At 39.8% G+C, this 14,896-nt stretch overlaps 1 protein-coding gene across 2 annotated transcripts in view; it reads left to right on the forward strand.

The window, feature by feature from the left end:
• The first annotated feature begins 13,431 nt into the window (after positions 1–13,431).
• NUP107 (nucleoporin 107) overlaps positions 13,432–14,896 on the forward strand; it is a 41,338-nt gene continuing 39,873 nt past the window's right edge. For both annotated transcript variants that reach the window (XM_059080903.2, XM_059080904.2), the window contains exon 1: positions 13,432–13,625. In XM_059080903.2, coding sequence (XP_058936886.1) covers positions 13,618–13,625 — 8 coding nt within the window. In that variant the 5' untranslated portion in view covers positions 13,432–13,617. The remainder of the gene's footprint in view (positions 13,626–14,896) is intronic.

Genomic DNA, 14,896 nt, shown 5'->3' on the forward strand with positions numbered 1-14,896 from the left:
GAATTAAGCTACTCTGCACAGATCCTCCTAAGGGAAACCTAAAGTCAGAGGAGAACTTCATGAATCAATAAGAGGCTAGTTCCACAATTCCAGAACCAATATAGTGTCCATGAAATGCTGTTAACCATTATCCCACTGAATTACCTTCCACTTGGGTTAGCACACATCCAGTCTATCCGACATTTTTTTTTTTTTTTTTAAATTTTATTTATGGCTGTGTTGGGTCTTCGTTTCTGTGCGAGGGCTTTCTCCAGTTGCGGCGTGCGGGGGCCACTCTTCATCGCTGTGCACGGGCCTCTCTTGTTGCGGAGCACAGGCTCTGGACGCGCAGGCTCAGCAGTTGTGGCTCACGGGCCCAGTTGCTCCGCGACATGTGGGATCCTCCCAGACCAGGCCTCGAACCCGTGTCCCCTGCATTGGCAGGCTGACTCTCAACCACTGTGCCACCAGGGAAGCCCTATCCGACATTTTATTCAGTGATGACAGAAACTTCCCCCTTCTACTGACTTAGTTTTAGGAGTGATATAAATAGTAAACTTTATTGTCTCTGCTTTTCATTTGTAGACACAACAAAAAGCGTTTTGCCTCCACCTCACCCCCTCACCTTCAATCAGACATACATGATCCATATTAGAAGAAAATGAGTGCTTCTGAAACCAGTGTCATGATTTAGATTTTATTCAACCTCTGCACTGAATTGCATGTTTCATTTACTGCCTTTGTTTGTTGTTAGAAATGGGAGCAATGGATGGGCACAAGAATTAAATGATAAAAATTCATTTGGTTGGAATAAAGTACATTGAACATTCAAGCAAATGAGGGATTAATTCAACCCAGTGGGATTTGGGGGTTTTATATATGTTAGTACATCCTGCATTAGGTTTCTGTGAGGTTTCTCAAATATGAATTTGAACCTTCTCCAGATAGGCCTTATCTGTTTGTTATTTCTGGTAACTATTTGAAGTAATGGTAAAAGGAGACAGTAACCATCTGTGGGGTTTACGTGTTTAAGATGCAAACTTATAGTCCCCAGAAGTTGATTCAGTCATTCTCTATCAGAACTATTCTGGAAAAAGTTCTCACTTTGTTCATTTATTCCTTTGGGTTTTCTGACTTCACTAAAGCATGACTTGGATTGTGCAAGATTTTGACTGGAGACATAGAATAGAGTCTATTTTATTAGACTAAAAGACAGTCATGATTCCTGAAATGCATCTTGGGCTCCTGCAGAAGCTAGACCAGCTGGTAGTTACTATGTCAAACACCTAACAGCTAGCTCTTAAGTTGTTCAGAAACAAAGAGATGATATTAGCTACCACCATGCCATTAATTTCATTCCACCAGTGCTGTCATAGAGGATGGCACTAAAGAAGGAAGAGGCACCCATCACCCTCCCTTCAGCCTTCCATTCTAAACCAGTACAGGATATTCTGATGGTCAGGGCATCCTCTCCTTAGCAGGATGTGGCTAATGCCGGATACAGAGTTAATGATTTTGTTGCCCTGGGCCCCCTGCCAAGGTTCTTGTTCAGGGAGGGTAAAGAGGACAGGTCTCAGGATGTCATCCAAATGAGATAGAAGTAAAATGTCAAACCATGTCAGCCCTGGAAAGTGAAGACAATTTACAGTGCCACCTCCCCGCCCCACTGTCTGCCGGAAGAGAGCTATAGCTACCCTGGAGTTCATCTCCCCAAGGCTATTACATCATAAGGAAGGACTTCTTTCTTGGCTCAGTTGCTTGTGAAACTCACTGAGAGGAGCAGTATTATTAATCACAATTGGCTCAACTGCTTTATCACTTCGAGGAAGAAAGGTAACAAATTCTAGGAAGCAAAAGATTTTGTGACAGGTCTCCTTGACCTGCACACAATAAATTCAAAAACACCCCATGAGTTAAACCAAAACATATTCAGTATCTAGCCTTGAACTTAGTTTGACTATAACGTCTCTTTTCCAAAGGAAGGTAATCTGTGGAATAATAATGATTCCAGAGATTGTTGTTATAAAATAATAATAATTATGTAATTATTTTTATTTTTTAATCTGTTATTATTACATAATAACAATCTATGGAATCATCCCCAAACATAGACTATTTCTCTGCTCTCCTTTCCTGTCATCCTATCAAGGTGAGAGAATCACAAAAGCTTAAGAAACCTGTTACCCATGCTCCCCAAAACCAATTTAAATGGAGAATGATGAAAGAAAAAGAAAAACCAGCAAGTGATAGCTGAATTCTTGTTCCTTGGAATGATGTTCTGATGAGAAACTTGGGATTCAAGAACTCATCAACTCTGATAGTTTAGAAGTAATAATATTAGTTATTTCTTAGACCCCTACCATGTGCCACCCACTGCTCTCAGCACTTTACAGGTTTTAATTTAGCCTTCAAAACAATGCTATGAAATACGGGATATTAGTGTCCCCTATTAGTGCTAATGGATGCCTTAAATCAATAGAATAAAACATTATAAACACTAGAAAAGGAAGTTATTATAAATAAATACTTGAAAAGCTCAAAAAGTCAGTTAGAATTATTCAGGAACTTAGGAAGGTAGCTGGATACAAAATAAATATGCCAAAAATCGATAGCTTTTTTTTCCTATACTCAAAATAAGCACTTAGAAGTTGATATGAGGGTAAATATTGTAACAGACAAAAATTATAAATGTCTCAAGGAATAAAGCAAACAAGGAAGAGCTACTAAAAAGTCATTAAAGAACATAAATCAAGATCTGAACAAACTATATTCTTGAATGGGAAGACAATATAAAATATAAATTCCCCCAAATTAACATTTTAATGTTATAGGATTCCAATTTGAATTTCAACTGGTGAAGTTTTGAAATTGAACTAAATGATCTTAAAGTTCAGGTGAAAGAAGAAATAACATTAAGGGACTTCCTTGGCCCTCCAGTGGTAAAGAATCCGCCTTCCAATGCAGCGGACGCGGGTTCGATCCCGGGTCAGGGAACTAAGTTCCCACATACCACATGACTACTGAGCCTGCACACAACTAGAGAAGCCCGCGTGTCACAACTAAGAGCCTGCCTGCCATGACTAAGACCCAACACAGCCAAAAATAAATAAATATTTTTTTAAAAGAAATAACATTAATTAGTAGAGTAGAACTGAGTCCAGAAGTAGATTCTAGTATATAACATTAATATATGACAAAATTTTATTTCAGTAAGAAAGAATGTTTCTTAGTAAATGCTGACACAACTAGCTATCCATTTGAAGAAAATGAAAGTGCAACCCCTATATCGCACAAAAAGCAAATTCCAGATATATTAAATTTTTTAAATTAAATCTAAAGTAAACAAAAAGAAGGAAATCTAAGAGACTGGAAGTGTAGTCTAGAGATAGGGGAGACTTTCTTAGCCTATTTAAGAAACTCAAAAGCTATTTTTTAATTAAAATATTTTATATATTTATGGAACTTCCCTGGTGGTCAGTCCAGTGGTTAAGAATCCGTCTTGCAATGCAGGGGACTCTGGTTCGATCCCTGGTTGGGGAACTAAGATCCCACGTGCCAGGGGGCAACTATGCCCACACACCACAACTAGAGAGGAGTCCGTGCACCACAACAAAGAGCCCACGCACCACAATGAAAGAGCCTGCATGGCGCAACTAAGACCTGAAGCAGCCAATAAATAAATATTTTTAAAATATTTTATATATTTAAATTAAGATAATGAAATTAAAGAATTTACAGATTTAAAATTTGACAAAGTATATTACAAAGTCAGTTCATTTGGGAAACTATAACAAAATATATAGAGTTAATATCTATAAAATACGAAAGGTTCTTAAGAATTGAGATGAAACAATCCAAAAGAAAAATGGGCAAAAAATATTACTAGGCAGTTCAGAGGAGAGCAAATTCAAATGGCCCATAAACATTAAAAAAAAAAATGCTCAAACTAGCTTGTAGACAGAGAGATGCAAAACAATGTACCAAAGAACCCAACGCGGGGAAAATTTGCAAAGAGATAACACTACAAGCCCAGAAGAAAGGTTAGATGGCAAGAAAGGAGTCATATATTGCTGATGGAAATGTGCCTTGTAGAGCCTTTGGTAAGCAAAAATTTTAATTTGCTATCTGTCATTACCTATTGAAAGTCAAAATAGGCTTATTTGACCCAGCTATATCCTACTCCTGATAGCTACACCAAAGAAATAAAAGTATATATATATGTACTTTACTGCTACAGTATAGTAGAAAAACAGAAATAGGGTGAATGACCATCAAAAGAATGATTAAATAAATTATGATGCATTCATAACATAGAATATTATGCAGCCATTAAAAATGAGTTTGAGGAGATTCCCTGGCCGTCCAGTGGTTGACTCACTGATCTCACTGCCGAAGGCCAGAGTTCAATCCCTGGTCGGGGAACTAAGACACTACAAGCCAAAAAAAAAAGTTTGATTCTTTTTTTAAATTAATTCATTAATTTATTTTTGGCTGCGTTGGGTCTTCGTTGCTGCGAGCAGGGGCTACTCTTTGTTGCAGTGCAAGGGCTTCTCATTGCAGTGGCTTCTCTTGTTGCAGAGCATGGGCTCTAGGCACGTGGGCTTCAGTAGTTGTGGCACGCGGGCTCAGTAGTTGTGTCTCACAGGCTCTAGAGAACAGGCTCCGTAGTTGTGGCACACAGGCTTAGTTGCTCCGCGGCATGTGGGATCTTCCCAGACCAGGGCTCGAACCGGTGTCCCCTGCAGTGGCAGGCGGATTGTTAACCACTGCGCCACCAAGGCAGTCCAAGTTTGATTTTTATTGGTTGATTTAGAGGGATTTCTATGAGGTATTTAAAGTGAACAAAGCAAAATACATGGAAGGATTGTGTTACGTGTGTTTGTTACATGACCCTGGAAAAGGTACTGAAAAATACATTCCAGGTTGTTAACATGGTTTTAGAGGAGGGGAGGGTTGAGGAAGTTAGAGTTAGGGGGATCTGAGTAGATAAGGGAAGAAAAGCAAAAATACAGCTGTGGGGAAACAAAACAGGATCACAAAGGCATAGAGAATTCCTTATTGTCAGTGTCAAGTAAATAACAGTTTCTGGAATATAAATTTTAAAAGCTATATGAATCTCATTGCTATATGTTAAATAGGAATATCAACATATGGAGGATAATGTGCTATAATAAAAATAACTGTCCTAGCCATAGTAATATGGATGACTTTTGAATTATTTCTTTTTCCTGAACGTTCTTTTTTTTTTTTTTTTTCCTCTTTTTTTTTTGCGGTACGCTGGCGTCTCACTGCTGTGGCCTCTCCCGTTGTGGAGCACAGGCTCCGGACGCACAGGCTCAGCGGCCATGGCTCACGGGCCCAGCCACTCCACAGCATGTGGGATTTTCCCGGACCGGGGCACGAACCTGTGTCCCCTGCATTGGCAGGCGGACTCTCAACCGCTGCGCCACCAGGGAAGCCCTCCCTAACATTCTTATGCTATCTTTAAGTAAAAAATATTTTTTAAAAAAATTAAGTAATTAAGTCATAACTAAATAGCTAAATAGCTAAATCAGAAAAAAAGTCATCATTCAGAAAGCAAAAGGAGTTTAACTTTCTTCTGTTACCTGAAATTCAATCTTCTTACACAGCTGAAGAACTTCAGTTGATCTTGTGAAGGACAAAGAAGCAGAAGGACTCCCCCAGGATGGCAGGCAGTTTCCGGAAGATTAAATGCAATCTTTTAACATTTGCAAATAGGAAGCCAGGACAGATTTCTAAGCACAGACGTACCTAATGCCCTTTTGCGGCACAGACTCCAGCTTCCTAACAAGTTTCAAGGGCAGTGTTCAAGACAGACCCAGCTTTTTCTTGGCATTATAGTGCACTGCCAATACTTACATTATATAATTTTATGCTTTTAAATACTCTTCTATTTTTAGAACCTGCATAGTTGGCTCTTATATGTCAATATGTTTGTAGCTCAAACTATCCTCAGAGTATTTTAAAATTCCGTGCCTGCTCTTGATTTACAAACTAAATATACTGCATTTTCAATCATTAAAATAACCCCTTGGGACTTCCCTGGCGGTCCAGTGGTTAAGACTCTGCACTCCCAATGCAGGGGACACGGGTTTGACCCCTGGTTGGGGAACTAAGATTCTGCACGCCGCACAGCATGGCCAATAAATAAATAAATAAATATCCTCTTGAAAATGGTGTGGTTGTTAAAGAATAGATTCATAGCATACATTTGCATAGATGATCTAATTAGAAGATATTTACTTATAGAAAAAGATAACTACATATATGGGATCCATTCACGTTTTTAAATTACTTGTTACATTGTTTCTCAAAAGGTTTTCATTTAGATAATGATGTGTTTGTTTTCACTGTGTTCTTTTAACCCCTCCCTACCCTCTTCCACCTCACTGGGTATGCAGCATGTGCCTCCCCATCTTTCTGACTGTCAGACACAGAGATCGGACAATGACCTGCATTTGGTAAAGTGAACTGAAGGCTGAATGCCATTATCTGTGTTCTTAGCACCATAGAAGCCACCGCATGGATTCTTATGCAAACCCTAGAGAAGAGGAAAGAACCCCTGTGATGTGTGAGGTTGAATTTCCTGCCTTCAACCCACCAAACCAGTGAGGATGAGGGCTCAGTCAAAAGTAAGACCATTATAAGAAAAAAAATTTTTAATGTGACTTTTCTTAGCCAGTCGAATTTATGGGGTAAGGTTCATGCTAGCTACCTTCTTTTCATATTAAAAGCTAACTAGAGTATAAATCATGCTATTTAGAGAAAACAGAACAAAGCAATGCTGTCTCAAAGGCCCTAAGCAATCATTCATCAGGAATGCGAGTGCGTATTTGATTTACAGAATTTCTATGCCAAGCAGAGAAGTATGCGAAAACAGCAAAGCAAGATGCAGAAGCTGCAATAATAGTTTCATAGTTTAGCTGGAGCATGTCCTGTATCAACAGGGATTAACGACTTTAGTTTTTTGATCACCCCCAAGATCATGTTCACTATTGATGATGCTTGAGATGTCTGTAAAGAGTCACTGCAATTTATTTATTTGTCCGTCCGGCAAACTTTTTGTCAGCAAATTCACTACCGCCTTTAAAATGTCACTGACTGCTCTATGCTTTCAACACTAGAAGCACAAGCTGCAGTGAAACCTGTATTGAGCTCACCCTTGCTGTCAGAATTCTAAGAAGCAATAACATATTTATGATTTCATGTTAAAAATCTCCCAGACATCACTGTTTAAATCACAATTTAGCAATAACAGAGTAACTTGAAATTATGAAGTTTTACATGTCACCATTCTGTTTTCCTCTTCACATTGAACAACATTTGAAAGGATTAAGAGGAGAAGCTATAACACATAAATTATTCAAGAGTTCTTTCTGTTTTTAAGCTCCACAAGACTGAGATGACAAAGAACTCTTTTGCAGTGGTAGAGAGTACTGTGAGGTATCTATATATGATAGAATATAATATAAATGAAAATAAATTCAGTCTGATTATATAAATGTAGATATTAGAATATTTGTTGAGGAATTGAATACAGTTGTATTGATTGGAAATGACCCACTCATTCAAAAAAATTTGAGCACCTACAAAGTGACAAAATGTAGAGATGAATAAAACAGATACGGTCCCTGCCTTCTTGGAGCTGAACAAAAGAGCAAACACACACTAAATATTTACTATACGTGGTGCATTATAATATTAGTCTATGTTTATTGATTATTATAGATCAAACGCTGTTCTAAGTGATTTGTCTGTGTAAACTCATTTAATCCTCACGATAAATTTCTCGGGTAAGTACTATCATTTATGTTATACAGAAGCAGAGAGGTAGTTTGTTCAAGGCTCCACCGAGTAAGTGGAGGAGCCAGGATTCAACCCAAGGAGTCTTTGTGTTCTGTGCCACCTCTCAGATTGCTACATAAATAACATTTAATCATGACTACAAACTTCTGACGCCAATACTCTTATCTCAGTTTTGCAGAAGAGGAAACTGAAGTGTCAAGAGGTGAAATAACTCATCAAATATGAACTGACAAGACCCTACCCACTACACTACACTACACTCTCTGCTTTACAGGCAAGATAGACACACAAGGGTCAACTAGGCTCTGTATTTAAACTTTGACCCCATTTGACCTCAAGGTAAAGCGTTTTCCTTCAAACCAGATACTAACCCCACCCCACCCCCGGCAAAAATGGTCATATCGGAAAAGACATAATATACTCAATCAATAGCTTCCTTCTATCACCACCAGGACCACATCGTTTCCTAGACTCCTATCAATGTCTCAGGGAGTCCTTCTATTAGCATTTCTCCTATATGTGAGGTTCCGATAACACATCTGAATCTTTGAGGGCACACACGGTTTACGCTCCACACTTAAATATATTTTTACTCCCCTGATTCATGAGCTTCTTCTTCTTGAAATTTAACATTTTTTCTATCTTTTTTGCTCCCTGATGTCTCTGGACCAAATTCATATCTTGCAGATTCCCCTTAAAATCCATTCAAAGCTCTGTTTTCCTTCCCATCACTGATGTATAACTGCTTTACAGTATCACTGCTACTTATGCATGAAATGTGTGTCGGCATTTTATTCCGACTACCAAGATCTGATGCATCTTTAGCAGGAAGCCAAATTAAATAAAAAATAATTTTGGATTTATTTTGGTTTATAATTTGGTTTCTATGTTTAAGACTAAAATATTTCCTTGCACAATAATGTGAAATGTACTTAATGCCACTGAACTGCACACGTGGAAATGGCTAAAATGGTAAATTTTATGTGATACATGTCATCACAATTTTTAAAAATAAATAAATAAAAGAGCTAAAAGAGCTGGTCGATATCAAAAAGGAAAAAAAAAAAGAATAAAACATTGCCAATCAAGCCCTAATATCAATTTACGAGATCTAACGGTTTTACCTCATAACAGGTTTTAAGTAAGAATATTTTAAGAAAATAATGGCCAGGGAATTCCCTGGAGGTCCATTGGTTAGGACTCCACAGGGAATTAAGATCTCACAAGCCACAGCACAACCAAAGGAAAAAAAAAAAAAAAAGGCAAATTTTATTTCGTGACTATAATGGTGATCTAAAATATTTATGTATTCCAAGTTTGTGATCAATTATGTATATTTGAATAGGTAAGTTTACATGATTTTTTTTTTTAATCAGCAAATGTCCTTTTCCCCAATCAATATCTCCCAGCTACAAGCACAGCTCCTGGTACATAATTGACACTTGATAATTATTTGTGAATGGTTGAATAAAGGATTCTTCAGGATTATAACCACTGAGCTGCTTTATATGGAGAACAAAAGGAGACTTTGCAATTATGTTTATATTTATCAATATAAAGTATTAGTTATTTTGAGATCTTTATATAAACAGGGAAAAATGCTTCTGCATCAGAGGTGAAAAAAAAGGATTGGAATTAGTTCAATTCAATCTATGTTACTAATTCTCTTTCTCTATGTCTTAAGTTTGATGTTGCAAAATGAACTGATAATTATTGTAAGAATAAGGATAAGATAATTTTTGAACATGTATAATGTGCCACACATTTAATGCCTGGTACTATTCTAAGGCTTTACACATATTAACCCACTAAATCCTCCTAACAGCTTTATGATTTCATACTATTATTACACCCAAAAAGAATAAACTGAGGCACACACTTGCACCCAAAGTCATGTAGCTGGTATGTGGTGGAGCTAGGATGTAACCCAAGTCAATCCAACTCTCAAGTCTGAGCTTTTGACCACTTTGCTCTATTGCTATTTTTGTGTTTAGTCCTCACAATTACCCTAAGAGAATATTTTCATTTATAGAGGTGAGATTTAGAATAGTTAAATAGCTGATAAACTGCAGAACTGAGATTTAAACCTGGGAAACCTGATTACCAAGACTGCTCTTAACAGCCAGGCAATATTGTCTCCTAAGCCAAGCTAGGTCTTAAAACCTACATGTGGTTTTGGTTCAGCCAAAAACTGGTATTTGTATTTAATTCATGATTCATGTTATTTACTATACTTTTGGCTTGTGATTCAATTTAGTTCAAGTCCATGACCTGAAGTAAATTACTTAATCTTACTGTAATTCTACTTCTTTAGATAAAAAGAATGTTGTGAAATTTTAATAGCATGTTTGCAATGTTTTGAGCTCAAAGAAGAAAACTGCTGTTTTAGAATTAGAACATGTTAAATTTCAGATACTCTGTATCCTGAAAGTGGACATGCCCAGTAAACAATTGGATGTATGAGTCTGGAATACAAAAGCAAGATATGGGCTAGAACTATAGATTGGGAATCTGGGAGGAAAGAGTTGGTAGTTTAAAGCCTGAGGATAGTGCAGAGTTGAAGAAAAGAGAGCTTAGGTCAGAATTCTGGAGAAAATGAATTAACATTTAAGGGAAAGGCAGATTTCAAAAGCCCACGTTGGAGACTAGTCAAGAGAAGCCAGAGAAGACTTAAAAAAGCTCATGAGGAAAGTCATGAGACCTAGGGACAGGACTGTGGCAGAGAAGAGAGTGGTCTGCAGTGTCAAATGCACCCAAGATGATGAGAGATGAAAAACAAACTTTTACTGACAAAGAGAGCATTGGTGACCTTGTTTGGAGCAGTTTTCTTTTAGCAGTGAGGGTTGAAGTCAGACTGTGTTAAGTTGCATTGTCAGTGTAAATAGAGACAAATTTTCCTCTTTCAAAATATTAGGCTTAATTAACAATGATGCAGATGAAAAATATTTGATATGATTAAAATGTTCATACTGTTAAGTGAAAAAGCAGATTATAAAATAGTGTTATAGTCTGATCCCACTTGTCCCAGTTATCTATTGCTACATAACAAGCCACCCCAAAATGTAGTGGCGTAAAACTGAAACACAAGGGAAGGGGGCAGGGCACATTAAAAGAATGCCTAACCACTGAGGACAAGACATAAACTGATTAGAACCAACTAGGTCCAAGATGGCAGAAGATTCAACTTCCAGTAGACCTTCAGTCTCATTATACACTCATTGTAATTGTAATACATTAGCATCTAAATGACACACCCACAGATGCCATGACAGTTTCCAGGCCTACCATAAAAGGCCAAAAAGTGGGCCATGGCCCAGTTCCTGGAAATCCCCATCCCTTCCCCAAAATAGTTGGAATAATCCTCCCACTTGTTAGTCTATGAAATTACCCAGTCATAAACTAACCACCCCATATTTCGGGGCTCACTCTTGCCTTTTGAGATGGACTGCATTCTGTCTATGGAATGTGTATCTCTCTAAATAAATCCACTTCTTACCTGTCACTTTGTCTCTCACTGAATTCTTTCTGTAACAAGACATAAAGACCTTGAGCTTCATTAAGTCCTGAGACCAGGTGTGGGATTTCAACTAAAAGTGGGTTCAAGTCCCAGTCTCAGTTCTGGCTGGGTTCGAATCCCATCCGAGTTGTGCAGTTTCAGTATGGAGTTTATGCCTACTAATTGATTGTTTCAAAAGTGAACCCCAGTGCGCTTTTTAACAAGTGTTCCCTCTTTGCATATGAACTGAACACTGAACTAATCCTTTGCCCAAAGATGCTCTTCACTTTTATTGTGTGCCTTATGGTCAATCACTTCAAGTACATTACATGAATAAAGCGCATTGGAATTCACTTGCCAGGGGACACATGGCGAGAACCTGAAACACTGGCTCATACTTTGAATAAACCTGCCTCTGGCACTGACAAAAACCATTAAGACCACATTTCATTTTCCACAAGAGAAAAGTGGTTTTTTGTACAAGAAAATTAGGATTTGGGAAAAATGAGAGAGTACTAGGGTGAGACCCAAGTAGTTATTGGAGGAGGAGAAAATTAACATTTTGGTGAGTACTATGTGCAGTGCGCATTTGACATCTCTTTGGCCTCTCCCGTTGCGGAGCACAGGCTCCGGACGCACAGGCTCAGCGGCCATGGCTCACGGGTCCAGCCGCTCCGCGGCATGTGGGATCCTCCCGGACCGGGGCACAAACCCATGTCCCCTGCATAGGTAGGTGGACTCTCAACAACTGCGCCACCAGGGAAGCCCCTGACATCTCGTTTTAATCCTCTCAACAACTCTGTGATAAAGGCGTTACCTCTGTTCTACAGATGAGGAATCTGCAGCGCAGGCGTTTCGAGCCTAGATGGAGCCCAAAGCCACGTTTCTTCAAAACCCCACGACAATAGCCAGGACATGGAAGCAACCTAAGTGTCCAGCAACAGATGAATAGGTAAAGAAGATGTGGAGCATATATACAATGAAATATTACTCAGCCATAAAAAGAAATGAAACTGAGTTATTTGTAATGAGGTGGATAGACCTGGAGTCTGTCATACAGAGTGAAGTAAGTCAGAAGGAGAAAAACAAATACCGTATGCTAACACATATATATGGAATCTAAGAAAAAAAGATGTCATGAAGAGACTAGGGGTAGGATGGGAATAAAACACAGACCTACTAGAGTATGGACTTGAGGATATGGGGAGGCAGAAGGGTAAGCTGTGACGAAGTGAGAGAGTGGCATGGACATGTATATACACTGCCAAATGTAAAATAGATAGCTAGCGGGAAGCCGCATAGCACAGGGAGATCAGCTCGGTGCTTTGTGACCACCTAGAGGGGTGGGATAGGGAGGGACACGCAAGAGGGAAGAGATATGGGAACATATATATATGTATAACTGATTCACTTTGTTGTAAAGCAGAAACTAACACACCATTGTAAAGCAGTTGTACTCCAATAAAGATGTTAAAAAAAAACAACAACAACCACGTCGTCTCAGCGGGAATTAGGTATGAAGAAGCCTTCCTAGAACGACATTTCCCAGGATTATAGTGGAATGTAAATGCCTAAGGCAAAACTTCGACTGATTCCTTCAGGGCCAGAATATACTTTTTGCCTATCCTGCACTTTGAAATAGAGGGCAATACCAACATCTTTTATGCTTTTTTAAGACAGGTGATCCTTTTCTCCTTAATAGGGAAAAATACCAAGTAAAGAACAAATATCCATTATGGAAAACAATTTCAAAAACTGTAGGGGGTTTACACTACATTTCAAACAAGGTGAGTACAGTAAGAGAGAGACAGAGCCCCCCGAGGTGTAGCGCAGAGATTGCACGTCAGAATTCCAGGTCCAGGCTGTTTCTGACAGAGAATACCAGGAAATGACTTAACATTTTTCTAGACTATCAATATACGTCAAGCATCCCAGCAGGATAACCCCGGCGCCTGGACCACGCCCATAAATGCCAGTCAAGCAAAGTGGCGGCCGCACAGCTTGGCGAAACGGTTGGGCCCCGCCCCCTTCCCCGCCCCGGTCCTGCCCCGCCCCTCCCAGCGACGTCACCCGTTGGCACACCTTTGCGCCCGCGCAGACCGGACAAGCAGCGGCAGGGGAAAGAAGTTGCGCATGCGCCGAATGAGAAAGTTGTTGCTTCTCCCCTCCCGCCTCTATCCTCTTTTTTCTACAGCGGCTTAGCGAGGACGTGCCTCCGGGTCAAAGGGTTTGCTTCCGGAGAGCGGGAAGGCCGAAACGCGGCGGCTAAGCTGGGACTGAGTTTTCAAGGTTCTCGGTGGGAGAAGGCTATAGCCATGGACAGGTCAGTTCTGGTGGTGACGGCAGAGCCCGGACACTTGTCCCTCCAGGGTGTTGGAGGAACGAAACAGGTGAAACCGGGCTCCCAGAGGAAGCCGACGAAGGCCCGGGTGCTGACCCTAGGACTGCTTTTTCGGGCTGGGGGACTGCAGCTGATGGAAGAAAGGCCGCTTGGGTCGGGAAGGGATACGGCTAATGATAATCTCCTGATTCCCACGGCGGCTCTGCCATCTACTCACTTCCACGCAACTTCGCTCCTGGGGTGGGCGAGGTAGGAGGTGGCCCAGCATTCTAGAGGCTGAGTGACCTGCCCGAGATCACAGAGCCAGTCAGTGATGGAACAGGGATCTCAGCCCAGACTTTCTGATTACAGGTTCCAGCACCAGATAGTTATTGCATTCTTTCTATGACCCTGGCACTATGCCAAGCACCTGCGTAAAAGATGCGTTATTCAAGCTTCTTGGCCTCAGGGGAATGTGTAGTGGAGGAGACAGCCGAGCAGTACAGAGCGATAAGTGTTTTGTACTGCTCTGTGGGAAAAGAAATGGGGAGCAATGAAGTCTCCCTGTCATGGGAGGTATCAGGAAGACCTCTCAAAGGAGAATACTTTCTAGTTGGTGTTTGAATAGTAGCAGTAGCCTACACTGAGTAACTTAAACGCTTTAAATATATTATTAGCTAATTTAATCTTTCTAACAATCCTGTGAGGATAGCTACTGTGATCCTCTTTTTACACCTTACATTGGGGCTAAAAAAGGTTAAGGAACTTGGTCAGGAAGCTAACAAATAGAAGAACCAAGTTGCCAACCTGGATCTGTGTGTCTCTAGACTCCTGGAGGCTGTTTGATGAGTAAGTATTCACCAGGTAGACCAAGGGGGCAAATGTAGGCCTCTGTAAAAGAAGCAACATGTACAAAGGTGTAAGGATATGAAAGCGTAGCTGAATGGTCACATGGAGTGTATTTGTATGGAGTGATGTTTTGGCTGATTATAAGGCTGAACTGGTAAGCTGGGGTCAGATTGTAAAAACCATGCTAGGAAATTTGGACTTGATTCTGTAGGCCAGAGATAGCTATCTGAAGATTTTCAAGTGAAGGAAATGCATACTAGATTCTTATCTTAAGATACAGGCCTCTTAATTCACACAATTTATTTTCTAGACTTTGGGCAGAGAATGACAAGGGCATTGTGACTACAGAAGTGCTGAGACAGGAGACACCCTTAGTGTAGTCTGAGGAGAAAAAACTTGAAGGATGATTTCTCTTCCATTTACTA

This window comes from Kogia breviceps, chromosome 12 (genome assembly GCF_026419965.1).
Source record: "Kogia breviceps isolate mKogBre1 chromosome 12, mKogBre1 haplotype 1, whole genome shotgun sequence".
NCBI classification, from domain to species: domain Eukaryota; kingdom Metazoa; phylum Chordata; class Mammalia; order Artiodactyla; family Physeteridae; genus Kogia; species Kogia breviceps.